This window comes from Siniperca chuatsi, linkage group LG10, assembly GCF_020085105.1.
Source record: "Siniperca chuatsi isolate FFG_IHB_CAS linkage group LG10, ASM2008510v1, whole genome shotgun sequence".
In the NCBI taxonomy this organism is placed as follows: domain Eukaryota; kingdom Metazoa; phylum Chordata; class Actinopteri; order Centrarchiformes; family Sinipercidae; genus Siniperca; species Siniperca chuatsi.
The window spans coordinates 20,250,005-20,266,948 of record NC_058051.1 but is presented as its reverse complement, the minus strand read 5'-3'; the positions used below and the strand labels follow the sequence as shown (position 1 = coordinate 20,266,948).

The 16,944-nt window shown below is 40.5% G+C and overlaps 1 protein-coding gene across 2 annotated transcripts in view; it reads right to left on the bottom strand.

The window, feature by feature from the left end:
- The window catches only part of LOC122883320 (poly(rC)-binding protein 4-like), a 34,191-nt gene that overhangs the window by 12,107 nt on the left and 5,140 nt on the right, over positions 1–16,944 (bottom strand). Inside the window, exons 2-6 of one of the 2 annotated variants that reach the window (XM_044211811.1) lie at positions 7,603–7,792; positions 7,407–7,430; positions 5,973–6,005; positions 4,176–4,292; positions 944–1,075 (exon numbers count right to left, since the gene is read on the bottom strand). In XM_044211811.1, coding sequence (XP_044067746.1) covers positions 944–1,075; positions 4,176–4,292; positions 5,973–6,005; positions 7,407–7,430; positions 7,603–7,710 — 414 coding nt within the window. In that variant the 5' untranslated portion in view covers positions 7,711–7,792. Of the gene's footprint in view, positions 1–943; positions 1,076–4,175; positions 4,293–4,981; positions 5,294–5,972; positions 6,006–7,406; positions 7,431–7,602; positions 7,793–16,944 lie in introns of those variants that run through there. The other variant, XM_044211813.1, reaches the window with a different exon arrangement.

The window sequence follows — 16,944 nt, the reverse complement described above, 5'->3', positions numbered from 1 at the left end:
CTTAATAAATCCAATTTTAGTCTAGTGTCAACCTAAGCGCACATACCACCACTTTGGTCCAGACTGAAATATATCAATACGTATTGGATGGATTGACATGAAATTCGGTACAGACGTTCATGGTCCGCAGAGGATGAATCCTAATGACTTTGATGATCCTCTGACTTTTCATCTAGTGCCATCTTTAAGTCAAAATTTTGATTTGTCCAACACTTTGGATTCTGATAATAAATACGTGCAAAACTAATGACATTCCCATCAGCCTCAGCTGCACTTTGTGTTTACTGTAATTAGCTAATGTTAGCATGATAACCCAGCTAAACTAAAATGGTGAACATGGTAAACATTATACCTGTAAAACATCAGCATGTTAACATTGTCATTGTGAGCATGTTAGCATCCTGAAGATACCAGGATAAGTACAGCCTCACAGAGTCGCTAGGAAGGCTGTAAACTCTTAGTCTTGTTATTCACTACTTACTAATACTGCTAGTGCATCTTTGTATTTTTTGTATTTTATGTAAATTCTGCTTCTTGGCATGTGGCACTGGTCTGTAGCTCTAATGCAGTTTCTATGTGATCTGCTGTGTGCCATATTATTCATACATTCATTATTTTATACCACTTTGTTGCCTTAGATAAATATGATCACCACCTTTCTAACTCTATTATATTAATATACTTGAACTGTAGTGAATTGTAGTGATTTTGAATAACAGCATCTAATACATACCAAAAATGTATTAGTGTAAGCAGGAGGGCAAAAAAAAAAAACTACAAAAAACCCCAGCAGGATTGTGGCAAATGAAATATCTCTCCCTTCCAGCTACAGTTTTTTCCCTCATCTCCAGGAGCAGATTTGCGCTCTTCATATTTCAGTGTTCGACTAGCCTGTGCAGCAAGGACGGGGAGGATGGAATAGATTTGTGTTCCAGCTACTCACCTCTCTGATCTCCTTTATCTTGGCCCCTCCCTTCCCGATGAGAGAGCCACACTGGCTGGCAGGGATGACCAGCCGCAGGGTGACTGGCGGCTTGGAGCTGATGGTGCCATTGGCCACCAGCGCAGTCAGGTCCTGGTGGGAGATATGGGCAAAGAAGAAATGTGGTGAAAGTTGGCAGGAAAGAAAGAGGAGAGATAGATTCCCAGAACGAAAGATCAGGCAGCAGAGGTTAAATGTTTGGCTGAATGTTTTAAATACTGGAAATCAAACAGTAAACATTGTGTGAAATTAAAATGTCCCAAATTATGCCATGTCATGATGAGCCAAGTCAACATATGACTGCTTATTAGCATTACCTCAAAATCCAAAACTATATGAAAACCAAAGCAGGCACTATACTCATGATTTGGTCCGAACCAATCACAACACAGCTAAGCCACAGCCAATTTCTACTGCATCAACACAAATTGAACAACAGAAAAAGCCGATGGGATCTATACTGGAAGTGACAGGTGGAACTTGACAGGTGGAAGGCAGAGAGCGCAAAGACTGATCCAGGATCTGTACCTAATTAACCTGTGCCTCTGTGTCTGTATGTTTCAATATGTCCTGAGAGAGAAGGCCAGCAATGCATTAAGTCCAGTCCAGCATGGGGACTGTAAAGGCTGTTCAATCATTCATATGAACTGCTGAATTCTCCATGAAAGGGGAAACATTAATTACAGCACTGGTGGTGAGCAAATCGTGCTTTGAGCTTTTCACTCTGCTGCATAAAACTGATCCAGAACACATTGTCCACATGTCATTCCTGCTGCAAGCACAATGAACCTGGTCACCTTGGGATTTCTTTCTAGAAATATTTTGAAAAGAATTGAATAAGTGGATTTGTATGAAATATGTCGTTTTATATCGGTGGACTTATTTAAACGTTACAAGAGTCAGATCCATGTAATGTGAAGATGCATACATATACAGATACACAGTAATTTATTTTCATTTGCTTAGTCCAGTTTCTTGTAATTCAAGAAACTGCTGTGAGATGAGGTTCAATTTAAAGGAATAGTTTGACATTTTGGGACATATGCTTATTTGTTTAGATAAGAATATTGATATGTTAAATATGAAGCTACAGCCAGCAGCTTAGTTTAGTATAAAGACTGAATAAAGACTGATTTAACATCAAACCCTCAGTGGATATAGTTTAAATGTATATCAACATATGCAGCAAACAGTGTCTGATGATAATAACAGCCCTAGGAAGAATGAGTGCAGAATATGGTGATATTATCTACTGTATGTATTCTATGTATTTATAAGTTTGGACAATTTAAGTATTTGGATCAAGAACCTCACTGATTTGATGAGTGTTTTTACAGTGCAGGTAGCAAACATCCTGTGTCTGCTCTGCCGTGGGTGGAGACTGAGCTTTTAATTAATGAACAGTGTGTCTCTGTGAAGCTTTGAAATGTAAATACGCTGCGCTGTCTCTCTTCCCATCAGAGTTCAACCCACAACAAATGTGTGACAGAATGCAAAGCTGCTTGTTTTTGAATGGTTCGTGTTTGCAGTAAAATTTGCAGAGTTTGACTTAAGAGGGGACAGTGTGGATGTGTAACCTCAAGGGATTTTACTTATAAAGGAAACTGCATAATGTTTCCAATAACTGTGAAAAGCATACTCTGACGTGGCTCTTGTGCCTCTCTGCTCCATGTCTATATTTAGTGAGGCGGATCAGGCTCTCTGACGTCTCATCTCATTAGAAGAGGGGCACAAAGCTTGTCTGTACAATCACAAGACTCTGGGCGTCATTTTCTTGATTTGATCTAAAAATGTGAGTCACAGCTTAACAACTGCGAACGTTCCCATACATCCCTGTGTCATCGTATCAAAAAAAAAAAGACTCTCAAAGCAAATTGGCGGAAATAAGACAGCGGGTACACAAGCACTGCTCACTCAAAGAGTTGGTGGGCTTAAATCCCCAAAGCATATTGTGTTGCTGGTGGGATAATACAGAAAGATTATGTGGCTGTCATGCATGCTATGGCTCGACACCTGGGAACAAAATACATGTATGATACTGCAGTGCATGTAACATGTTTTTTTCAGATTATCAGATGTAGCAGCAGTTGGGGAAAACTTCAACCATAAAACACAGACAGAAGCACACACAACTCACACAGGTGATCAACTGCCAAATGAAAGAACTAAGTGAGCTTGTGCTCCTGTGTAATCATAAACTATTGAGACAGAAATAAATGCCAAGTCTAATACTCAGTGGCCAAAAAGCAGATTATTCCCCTTTGTTTTTAATTAAAGGTGTCAATAACGCAACTATGGTGGAAGTGGTGCGCAGTGGGTCAGCCAACATGTTGCCATGGAAGCTCATGAGTTTCAGGGTTGAAAAGAGGTGAGTGTGAAAGATCTTTAATGAATACCACACTGTGCTCCCAGCCAGCATGTGTTCACTGAAGGAGGAGGGAGCACCTGTTTCCGTGCCAATGTCTGCTGTGATGCTAAATCAGAGGGAAGACATGTCTCATTCAAACGTATTAATTAGTGCGGTGATGGACAGTCACCATGGGCATTAATAGCATGAGGAACCTTCCATCTATAACTCATTAGTAGACGATGAGGAGATATACAAATCATTAACAGGTACAAATTGGTATCATTTGCACATTTTTTGAGTGCACTGAACATGTGTTGCCCAAGTATAAATGCATTTATGTGAAATGGCCCAACAAATGATTAATCAGACAACTTACTGTACAACACATATCACGCCATTCCACTTACAATAGTCAAAATGGTTTTACAACAGCAGCTAAATGCACTTATCCTACATTTTCATCTGCAGTGTAATCTTATCTGAAAGCACATCAAGTGCTATGAAACACAGCTAAAAAGTTTTCCTTCCATCACTTCAGTTTAGAGTATAATCGATAGGGATGAAAGCACATTAGTGGTAATGTTGCTCAGGAAATGATTTCTTGTAATGTGGTGAAATGGCTTCTTGCACTTTTTTTTACCTCTCAAAAAAACTTATTTTGGCTCCACTGAGACTTTGAAAACTTCCAAAAGCTTGCTGCATACATTTTCTGATTGCGCCCTAACTGGTTTCCTTGAGAGACATGAAATGATCTTGGTTTACAGCAACATTGTTACGATGGCTTGTTTATGGGAGATGACGACTTGAGTTTATTTCGCTCGCATGCATTACTGTTACAGTTACCTCCTCCAGTTTGTATGTGATCATGGTGAAAGCTCTGAAGACGCAGTCTGTGGAGCCAGTGATGGTGATGATCCTCTCTGGACAGGAGCCCTCTGAGATGTTGACCCGAGCGCTGCTCTGTGGGGAGAGAGGTCATCATCATTTGTTAGTCTTTTTTCTTGTAATTCAAGAAAACTGCCACGAGATGAGGTTCAATTTAAAGGACAGCCAGCAGGTGGTTAACTTAGCTTAGCATAGTGACTGGAAAAGGGGGAAACAGCTTGCCTGGCTCTGTCCATAAATTAGGTAAGAAATCCACCTACCAGCACTCCTGAACTTTTTGTTTTTACATTTTGGTTTTTGTGCGGGTGAAACAAGATATAACGGGTTAGTTGGTGAACGTAAGTGGTGCTGATATGCTGACTGGACAGAGCCAGGCTAGCTGTTTCCAGTTTTTATGCTAAGCTAAGCTAACATGACTCTCATGACAATTTCTTGAATTACAAGAAAAAGGACTAAATAAATGAAAATAATGGTATCTGTATATGTATATATCTTCATATACTAAATCTAACCCACTGGTAACAGAGAGAAACAGCTAGCGGGGTCTGTCCAAAGGTAGCCTACCAGCACCTCTAAAGCTCACTAATTAACACATTATATCTGTTTTGTTTAATCCATACAAAAACCGAAGTGTATAAGGGTTAGGGTTAGGGTGTACAGCACATCTCTGTAGCTCAGACTGACAATCTAATAAAGTTCCATTTTGTGTCCTTGTATTTCTCTGAGTTAAAGTCATATAAGCAGAGACAGGACAGTGCTCTGACCTCTGGAACATTTTGTCCAGTCACTCCAGTGAGTCATGCTCCCACTATGGCCTGGGGAGTTACTGACAGGATGAGGCTCATACAGTTGGGAAGTAACAAAGACCATAACTGGCTGGCTGGCTGGCTGGCTGGCTGGCTGGCTGGCTGGCTGGCTGGCTGGCTGGATGGATGGATGGATGGATGGATGGATGGATGGATGGATGGAAGGATGGATGGATGGATGGATGGATGACGACCATGGGTGAGTGGTTTATCCAGCAGCTCTGCAAGGCTACATTGTCCCATGACCTCACTATTCCTCTGTTTATCCTTCTGCCTCATAAAGTACAACATAAAACCTGAGCAGCCAAAGAAAGAATCAAGTGTACCGCCCCAGTGTCAGCCTAATTACTTTTTAATACAAAGAGTTAACCAAGCGGCATTAGTTTGGCTGCACCCTTGAGATTTATAAAGAGGGAATGGAGGGGCAGACATAGATAAAGGAAGTTGTTTTAAGCAGGAAAAGAAAGAGAAAGGGGATTTGGTGCGAGAGCAGCTAGAGGAAGGGTAATGAATGATGGAGGGAGAGGATTTAAATTGAAAAGGTGCCGTTATTGCCCAAAAGGCAATTCGGACAATGTACCTGTTCTGTCTGGTTTCCAGACTCAAAGCTCCCAAACAGGAAGAGCTTTATTATTAATACATACAACTGCCAGAAAGCCTGACCAGTATTAGAGGCCTTCTGAGATTGAGTTATGTTTTCTCTCGAGATGAACCAACTGGACTCAAAGACAGAGAAAGCAGAAAACAAAAGAGATTTGGTTGGTTCATGTCTTAGTATAAGAAACTGGGAACAAAGTGCACTTATTTCGGCTGTATGCTGACACCCACACAGCTAGTCACTCAGACACACACGTATAATCAACACCAAATAGCATAACTCACTATGCAGAAAGTAAATCATGAAGATGAAAAGTTGTTGTTTTAAAGCTCTAAATCATGGGCACTGTACCTCTTCTCGTATTCGTTTCACCGTCTCTCCTTTCTGGAAAAGAGAAGATGAAGGACAGCTTTAAACACAATTAAATGTGCTTTGTTTGAAAAATACTTACATCACAGTGTCTCCGACCTCTAAGTGAAACCTGCCATTTCAAACCATGAACGTCTGATTGGAATTTAGCAGAACAAATTTCAGCTAGAGTTTGAATGTGCAATGTATCACAGTGGTGTCTTCTGCACTGCTGTCTCAAAAAGATACAATCAAATACATCTGTGCGTCTGAAGAGGACGTACACCTGCTGTAATTGCTATATGTGCAGTGTGTGTGAAGATCTCCTGCCAGGGACAAGAACATTTTGAAGATTTTGTCAGATTGTGTCACACTGCAGCACATCCTCTGCTGGTTTTTAGATTGCTTCTTCTCCTGTCCCCCATTTCCTTTTCTCTTAAGTCCATCCAAGCTGTCACACCACTGTTCACACCTCCATGCATCCACTGACGACCACTTCGTTACAAGAGCATCAAAAACAGTATCATCGCACATACTGCGCTACACTGTAATTATTATTATATGTGGTCTCTCTGGGGCCGGTCTTCTATTGATGGGAAAGAGATGAGAGGTATGCCAAAGAGATAGGAAGGGGAAAAGGCTTGAAGGGTGGAGTGGCAAGTTATTAGTCCAAGTACTGTAGACCAAGTGCCTCTCTCGGTCGAGCTGCACAATATGTGCCAAGCTCATCTCTGTTTCTCTCCCTTTATTTTTAATTTTTAATTTTCTCTTAGATATTTTGATTTCTGCAACACATTGCAGCATCCATTGTGACATCTTTCTTTCCAGCACTCTTTATTTTCGGCATTCATTTCTTTTTTGTCCCTGTTCTTTCTTCTATTGATGTCTTTTGTAGGTGTTGTATTACAAGGCGTGATAGCGGGAGCTACTGAAGCAACACAGAGCAGCCAGGCCCTTCCTAACACACACTAAAAGTGCCCACAAGGGTCCAACAGTAATATGTCTTTGGAGCTCCGTTTCAACAGGAGCCTTGCAGTCACTGCACTAATGTTTTTGTTTGATGGATTGCTGTGTTGCATTATGGGTGGTGGCGAGGTCTTAAGAGGGTTGGTTTAAGGCAATTACATTTAGAACAACATTACATTCAAAACAACAATTGGTTCTTAGAGGGCTTTGTGGTCTGCGTTGATTTCAAAACAGAATCAAGACGTGGAGGAAAATTATTCTACGAAGGCTTATGACGAATCCGCATAAAAGGCATCAATAAGGTATTTGGTTTAGAACAATGGAAAATAACTAGATTTACATAAGATTAGACACAAACATAGCATTTCAAGACATCGACCTCATCTGATAAAGGAATACCATTCTGTTGTTTATGATTGATACCTTTATATGCAGTATTTTCTGTAGTAAAATAAAAATAGAAATTCTCACCTTTCCTATGATGCTGCCAACCTCCTAAAATACAAGGAGATAAAGGTAATTACAAACACTAAATACAATTCTAAAAAAGTTTAAACATAATCCTTGTAGTATTATGAGGCGGTGGCCAATCTTATGCTTAACAAAGCCCAGACTGCTGCAGCATGCATTCAGTCATTTGTAAACAATGTGAGCGGGAGGCTTGTACCTTTCCATGCATGAGCAGTCGTAGTGTGAGGGTCACTCCCAAGCCCCCGTCTCCAAAGTCCTGCTCACAGTTCATAGTGATGTGGGAGTGGCACGCAGGGAGACGCATGAACAAGGCTCATCCGCTGGTCACACAGTCAAACGAAGGCCAGCACTCGTTCTCTGGCTCTCCGAGGTCCTTCAGTGCTGCTCTGAGAGAGAAAAGAATCATAAATAAGTTGTTAATTATTTCTAAAGTATTTGCGCTTCCATACTAGCAAAGAGACATGTGAATCAAGTCATGAACATATGCATTCATGCTCACACACGCACCATTGTTTGCACTCAAGATGTAGCTCTTGCACACACACACACACACACACACACAAAGAAATTCAGTGTCATTATTCACTGAACATTATGTGCCACTATTAAAACTAATGGCTGTGTTCTAGTTCATTTCTCGGAAATTGTTTGTACTGTATCTAACTGCATTGTTCACTGAATGATAATTCCCGGAGATCAAAGACATTCAGATGGATAGAGGACAAACCAAAGACGAAATCAAACACATTTATACTATCGAAAGGCCTTTGTACGCACTTTGAAATCAAGTATCTGTGTGAGGAACTTATTCATTAGTCAATGTGATATTGATGGTGATTCATTACAAAGTCATAATAAACACCATTGTGTGTGCAGGATATTGACCAGAAGCACCAGCGGTGTCATTGATGTTGCATCTCATCAGAGCTTTGGGGCCCTAACAGACTGTGGGTGGTCATTGATGACTAACTACTATCTGAGTCTTCATTAACTGACAAGCAGCTTCTCTCCCAGTGAGCTTCTGGAAAAAAAGAAGAAGAAATTTCCTTTCAGACGAACGTGGCATGAGATTCATACAAAGTTAATTAAATTCAATTCGAAACAGTTTTCATAAAACTGAAAATGTTTCTTTGGGGACCTGGTTTGGGGACATAGTTTTATCTATTCCATCACAGTCAGTCAGAGAGAAAAAACACAGTTATGGGGAGACAGAGCAAAATTTATTCACAGACGGCAAATGAGAAGCATCTGCACTGATCCCAGAATGACAATGTGGCAGCGGCTACGTGCATGTCAGTTATGTGACATATGGTATGATGATTAATGTGTGAGTCACCTGGCTGCTTGCAGTCTCAGCATGATGTGTATAATTAGTTCATGGAATCAGTCATGTTTCATCTTGATTTATATTTGCTTATATTTGTCAGCATAGACAGGGGAAGTAGATTGATAAATATGCAACACATAAATATGGCTACTTTAGATGCTGTGGGATTAAAGGCAATGATCGTTTCCTAACATTTTGCAGAGGACATGACAAATGCTTACAAATGCTTACAATTAAGGCTGCAACTAACAATTATTTTCTTTATCAATTAATCAGCTGATTATTTTCTAAATTAAATAATTCATCGTCAGGGGATCCCCAAAGCGATTAGGAGTCATCATGTGAAGGATGAATTATGTTGAGATATTTCAATCTGGACCAAAGTGGCAGACTGGCCGACTGACCGACATTGCCATCTCTACAGCCATGCCGCTAGCATAGCTAAAAATGACTTAAACAATAAATCAATTATCAGAGCGGTTGCCGATTAATCAACTTATCGTATCAGCTCTACTTTCAATACTATAATAAAATGCATTTGATTTTACAGTAATGATGTTTTTCAGATATTTGAGGAAAAAACACACCTGACAGTGCATGGATAACCACTTTTATTCAGTAACAAACTATCCTCTCTTTTTTGACTCATCAAGGCTATTTGTTTGTCTGCCAAGTGCATTCCAACAAGCTTACAGTGTCACTGTATACTAGCCTACTGCTGCAATCTTACTAACTTCACCTGACACGGGTGTTTTTTATAAATTTGCATGCTGTCTGTAGATTTGGTGAGCTATGTGAGGAGATCATGTTTAATAAATGGGTGTTATTTTAGATGAGATCCAGTTCCTGAGAGACTTGTTGTAGGCAGGTTTATTGCTTTTGCTTAGTGCACAAGGCCATCGTTGCTTTGCTGGTTTATTTATGCACTGGATGCTTGCAAAGACACGTTCAAATGCTCACACACATCCCTCTTAAGATGTCACAGAGCTTGACTGCCTGTATGGTTTTTATATTCCCTCCATGGCCGCGGCACAGTCTGACATGCCAGCCTGTCAGAATGTGGTAGTAAGTGGAGCAAAGTGTAATTTTACTGGATTAGATTGCACCCAATCAAACTTCCTCTGCTTTTTTGAGAGATATGCTCATTGGACTGACTTATAGAACTATGAGTTAGAAGCTCATCTCCATACAATTTCCATAAATATCAAACAAAGCTCCCGGGGGACTGAGATAAACAAAAAATGGAACATTTTGCTTGCTGTCAGCTACAGATATAAGGCCAAGTAATCATGACTTTAAGCTTGATCGATCCATCCTGAACACATGTGTTATCACAGAGCACATTTGTGCAACCCGTGGGCTAACTTCATTATGTTTAGGCACTGAAGGGCATGACTAAAATGTTAGCACTTTATTGCATTAGGAGCTAATGGTTGGAGGGATCATTATGTGCTGCTCTGTGGGTTGATAACAAGGCATGTGCTCTGTCTCTGTGTGAGGGCGGTGTCTCTGAACTCCTCATTTCCAGAATCACAAGCAGCAGCGTTCCAGGATGAACAGAGCCCCTCTGTTCTAAATTAGACCTGGTAACTCAGAACAGGGAATTAGCAAAGTGCAGACTGCAGCGCCAGACTGCCAAAATACAGTCAGAGCAGGAGAGAGAGAAGCAGAGAACCCATCCGCTGTCCTGCTCCTCTGTCACTGACTGTGTAACCTTGGTCCTGCGAAGCCTGACTGAATCCAGTATGCAGGAGCTCCTTGTTACAAGTCACTGCTTGTATTCATCTTTATATACACAGAATTTTTTCCAGCTTCTCAAATGTGACGATTTGCTGCTTTTCTTTGTCATATATAATAGTAAATGAAATATCTTTAGGTTTTAGACTGTTGGTCAGACAAAGCACAATATTTGAAGACATTATCCTGGAATCTGGAAAACTGGGATATGTGTTTTTTAACTACTTTTGGACATTTCATAGACTAAACGAGTAATCAATTACTTGAGACAATAATCACCAGTTTAATCGGTAATGAAAAAAATCATTAGTCCTAGAACCTAATACCTAATATAAACATACGACTAACATAGTCCATCTGTAACACAGTATTCAAAATATACATATACTATTGGATGAACTTCACTGATATCAGAACATTTTGATTTATATATATGATAACATAAACAATTTAACAGATGTAAATATGTGCTTAACTGGGTCTTACCAGTACAATGTTATAACTAGAAAATACTACAAAAATAAGACCCAATTTATCACCAAAATATGTAATAAACCAGAATTATCCTTTAAGATATCGTGAGGTGTGTTTTTGGTCTTACTTCCATAAAGTATACATCAAAGATGTCACAGATAAAAGCAACCAGCATACATCCCTTGACAGCCAGCAACAATTTTTTTTTTTCTTGCGATGTTTTCAGAAGCATCCACTCCAGAGAGACTGTCGAGATGAAAAGGATGTTGTACAACCCGCTTGTCTAGAGGACTGGACACCTGTTCTGAGGCAACCATGTCCCTCACTAGCAAACAGACGGCTCTGGGCCGGCTTAGAGGAAATGAAGAAGGAATGAGTACATGCCTGGTCTCCATGGTGAAAGATAGAAACAAGGTTCCCCTCCCCATTTAGTACATACAGAGGGTCGAGGGTATTGAGTGTATGCTCGATAAACACACAGGCGCAGAGAGGATAGGGTGGGCACATACAGTATAGAGCAGTAAGTGAGAGGGTGTCAATGTGTATGGTAAGGCCAAGAGGTGAAAGCAAGACACATGCTCGCACATTCCCCCCCACACACACACTCACTGAGACAGCCACATTTTTCACAGGTCTGTGTGCACCAAAACAAAGCACACACATACCCACATACAGCTGCTGGGATGAAAGGAGCCAATAATTCACACACACACTAACACACACACACACACATACACAGAAAGTGTCCTGTTGAAACACAAGAGCGGACAGGCTTTGATCTGATGAGAAGTTCCACAGGATAACTTTCTGCAGCTATCTGTCATGAACAAACTCAATATTGCCATGTTTGACTATATGGGATGACACAATGAGAGCGTCATCTCCTGAAATGATGATAAAGGAATAGAATTACATACAGTACAAGAGGGGAAAGAAATCGAGTCCTTTCTAGGCTCCTCTTCACCAGTGGTCAGCCAGTTAAATGAGATCCTCAGGGAAACATGTGTGCACACATCCACACAAGAACACACATACAAACACATTCTGTCTATGAATTTTGACTACATTCAGTAATGTGCCCAAGAGTATGTGTAGAAGCTCTAAATTGTGGAAGCTATTGGACTAACACAGCTAACGATTGCACATTCAACAGACTCTGAATACTTAAATTACGACTTTATGCAGAGGTTTCTTGATTAAATGAACTCAATTCCATGTGAATGAAATATTCAAAGAGGGGCTGCATGTTTGGATTAGCCTTAACCACATCGCAGCCACAAGTCATGCTGGGATTCATCAGTAATATTGCTTTATGAGCCACACAGTGATTTTAACGCAACTGAGAGAAGACTATATATGCAACCAAAAACTCTTGTGCAAATGAAGCATACTTTAAACCTCCTCTCAGACTTTTATAAATGATATCTTATGTTCTTTCAGCTGTAGCAACAGTAAACTAGGCTGTTTTAAAGCCCTTGATATAGTTTTTCTCAATGACATTTAATAAATTCATGACTAAATACGCAACAAAGTTAAAGTAAACAAAATTAATTCTTAGTGTGTAATACTCCTCAGGGCTGTGTGGGTGAATTGATGACAACTTAACAACCCAACAACAGACCGTCAGTTTTATGTTCAAATATTGCTGAAATCTGATTGGTACAAGGAAATATATGACATCACTTTTTCCCAACTGAACCCTGCCCACTTTAATCCCTGAGAAGAGCAGAAAAGAAAACACAAATACAAAAATCTCTCATGGGAAAATGACCAAAACTGGTCCAACCAAAATTGTGTCTTCATTTAGAACCCGTTGCCAATAGTAAAAATGATGACACTTTGACAGGCAAAGCTCACAACTTCAAGACTTAAAAGCACTTGATTCAAGTATGAAAAGGTTTCTTCACCATGGCTGCCCTTCCACACTCTCTCCACTGAGATGAGAGAGAAAAAAGAAAAGAGACAAGAGGAGAGGGCTTTAGTTGTGAAACAGGAGAGGCTTGAAATTAAAGAGCAGTGTTTCATCTCTCAGCATGTCTGTCTCAGCTCTGTCACATATAATAGGAAGGGTCAGCCCTTGGCGCAGAGGGGACTGTCCTCTCCTATCAGCCCCCGTCTTCATCTGGTGTTAAAGCATAACCGTGTCAGCCTGCAGTGCGAGCCGCCTGTCAACCACAAGGCCCCAGAGAGGGTTATCAGACCCCTGCGCTGCCTGCTGCTCTTGGAGCCAGATCGGCTTCCCTGCAGCAGAGTGGAGGACAACAGCCATGTTCATTGCAGCCACTGCACCTAAATGTGGGCTGACACTGATAAGATTATCCTAAGGCAGTGTGTTTTTCATCCATGATCTGTGGTGTGTAAACAGTAAATAAAACTACAAGATTTCCTGCAAATTGCATTAACAAATCTGCTGGAAAGTTGCAATGAAAGTTTCTAATTCGAAGTGCTGTGACAAAATTCTAGGCATCTTCCAAAACTGTATAGGATTTCTGCCTGATGAAGAATTTAGAGCATTATCACATTGGTTATTAAATGTGGTTCTTATTTATAACATAATACTGTAATATCTCCCTCATCCCCCAGACATATTTTGGACTATATCAGAACTAAAAGTCTCTTATCTATACACAAAAGCAGATTATTTCTCACCATTATGCCAACTGTCATTCCACGTTCAGCAATGTGATGACCGCTCAGGAGTTACAACATGTGCAAATTATTGAAACGGTTGCATTTGCAAAGTCTGTCATATCTCAAAGTGGCATGAATCAATACTTTCAGGGCTTCTTCTTGTCACAGCAACTTACAATGGTGTCAATCTGGCTGCAGAATCTGCATAATTACGAGTGAATCCAATAGCTAATGAACAGCAGTGTAATTGACACTCCATTATGGCAGTCTATCCTAAGCCATTAGTTTCTGTAACTGTCAGGCCAGAGCAGTGTTTAGTTAGTTCTGGCTCAATGGTTATTAGTTAATATATACCCTTGAAATAACATGGCTACTCTGCGAGAAACATGCATTGATCAAATGTTGATGCAGTTGTTTTCACAAAGGATCTCGTCTCCTCATTAGGTAAACTCGAGTTCCTTCCTCCTTCTTATTGCCAGCAGGGATAAAACAACACAAACATACAGATAATGAACCTTACAGGGCTGTGTTTCTGGGCTGTCAATTGTTATCTCCCAAGCGGCTGCTGGTTCCAGACACACAGTGACACCATCTGAGCCTGTATTTACACTGGCTTTAGTTAGCATGGGGACAGTGTGGCCCAAGCCCATATACTGCACACTTGTCATTTAGCTTTCCTTACCTTAGTTTAGGTAGGTAGATAGTTTTATTATCGATTAATCTACTTATTATTTTCTCGATTCATCATTTTGTCTGTAATATATTGAAAAATTTACCAGAGTCTTAGGTGACGTCTTCAAATTTCTTGTTTTATCCATCAATCAGTCCAAAAACCAAAGATATTTAAATTACTATCATATATATGACAAAGAAAAGCAGCAAATCAACACATTTCTTCCTTTGATTAATTGCCTAATCATTGCAGCTTTATTTCAGTTTCAAACTAGTCTTTTTCATATTATAAATCTCTTACAGTGAATTTAGGAAAATCTGGTTTTGTATGTTACATGCTGAAGTGCTGTTTTCATTCGATTAAACAGTTTGACTTCTCCAGAGTGTTTATTCCTCTGGATTCAACACTGGAATTTTCTGGTCATTTGCCTCGCCTTGACTTACAATGGCATGCTTCTTATTATTAGAGAGCTTCTATTAGGACCATATATCATTCTGAATGGTTTTTTTGGCATGGGGGAGAATACACTTTGGCAGGGTATTAACTCTAGCTTTTATCCCATCCCTCTTACTGGATGAAGGTCACTCTCTCTATCTGCAAAATGACTTTCCTCTCTTCTCTTTCATCCCTGCTTTCCTCCCATCCTCCACACCAGGGCATGAGTCAGAGAATCTGACACCTCAGAGGAGAGAGGAGAGGGAGGAGAACAGTAGCGAGAGAGAGAAAGGAGACAAATTGAGAAAGAAAGAGGGAAAGATTGGAGGGACGAGTTGATCGATATCTCAGAGAAACAAGTAACATGAGAAGATGTGGACTGGCCCTGCCTCCGTGACGTACAAGACATTGTCATAAAAATGGTAATTGAATTCATCAAAGCACCGATGGTGCAGAAGTCCTTGCTCTCATTTACAGTATCCTTTATAGTGGCGTACAGTATGGCTGCAAAATCATATTGTTTACAGCATCACTACACTTAAGTTAGCTGAGTCGCTGGTGTGTTATTTGGTACACAACAGTACCATGCATGTTGAGCTGAAACTACATATTACATAAGCTCCTCAACAAACCGAGCACAAACCCAAAAATAGTGCAGTCCCTGTTAAATATTTCAGGCACTCGGCAGCTGAAGGGGGGGATAAAAAGCTTCTCTCCTTCTTGGTTGCAATACAAAACCAGACACACACACACTGATGCAGATGGCCAATTGAAAGAAAACCTCCATTTAGTGTACTGTAGAGCAAAGCGGATTACTGTCACGAAGGCAGTCTTTTAGCTTATTTGCTTGATATACAGCACTTACTCACTTGAGTGGCATACTTAGCATACACCTATCCTTTTTTTTTCTTGAGTCACTTTCTGTTCAGTATAGACAGTATGAAAGCTGCTCTTTGAGGGCAACTTCTGAACTAAATAAATCACGCTCATGAGACTCTTCAAGAGACACAACAGGAGAGTCATGGGGCCTGCTGGGTCAATCTTCGGAGCTCAACACAGTGCTGTCTTTTCATTGCAGGGACAGCTTGCGGCTCTGTCAGCCACAGGGTCAGTCTTAAGAACAGCAGCGAGGGTCACATTCTGTTTCAGGAGAAAGGCTCGCTTCATAGCAGAACAAGAAGGTTCAAAACAAAGGAATCTACACTGTTTATTTGCATGGAAGCTGCCAGATCACAAATCAATAAGCATTCATGTGACTTTGTTTCATGCCTTTCTCATACAACATGGTAAAACATAAGGATAATGAACTCGTAGCAAAAGAGCTATCTCAATTTACAAAGCTGGAAAAGAGCGAGTTGAGCCTCAAGAGCGTGTAGTTATTAGATAGCGACAGGCACAGGTTAATTACTCAAATGCAGGTTAATTGCTAAAGGGGATTTATCTCAAATATTGGAGAGGAAATTAATTTGTATCACAACAACGCTCCTGTGACAACAACATCTGAATGAATGCCTGAGTGAAGATGATGATGCTGATTTGCCTCATAAAACATGGAGCCCAAAAGCCATGACTTGAGAAATCAAGATAATAAAATAAAAATCTGCATGCAAATCAAGATGTTTTGTCAGTGGAAACAATTCTGCTCCCCTGTGTTGTTGTTGGCTAAATTATCCAGGAAAGCTCTTCTTGTAGTCTCCTTGTCAGTAAAAGGTAATTGAATATCTCTCTCTGCAGAACTGTTTAATAGGGTAAAGCTGCTGCACTGGGCTGCATTTACTTGATGACTGCAAACTAAAACTAAGCATTGTGCCCCCTCCCTTCAGTCTGCCAGAACAGCATCTTAGTAGATGAGAGGGATTATTGGCAGTTTCCAGACGTTGGAGCAGCAAGTGTCAGGTCTGGTTTCTGTTATTTATGAAGCCTCTCAGCCCCAGCCCTCACTCTGCAGCAGAAATGCAGGTGGGGTTTCATTATTGAAGATGCTCTTCCACTTCTTATTAGATCTCTGACTCTCAGAGTGCATTAAGGAATTGTGTTTGGACAGAGAGTCAGCAATACATGATGGTCTGTCTTTGTGCCCCCTGGAGTCCCTCTAAAAGATACGAGTGCTTCTCACATCAGCCAAATTGTGTGTCCTATTCCCTATTCAGGAATAAATAGTGTATCTGTACTCAAGCAGACGCCCCCTATTTCTCTTCACTTTAGTTCGAGCGTATACACACTGGAGGTGCAATTGCAAAATTCATGAGCGTCTCCAGGCA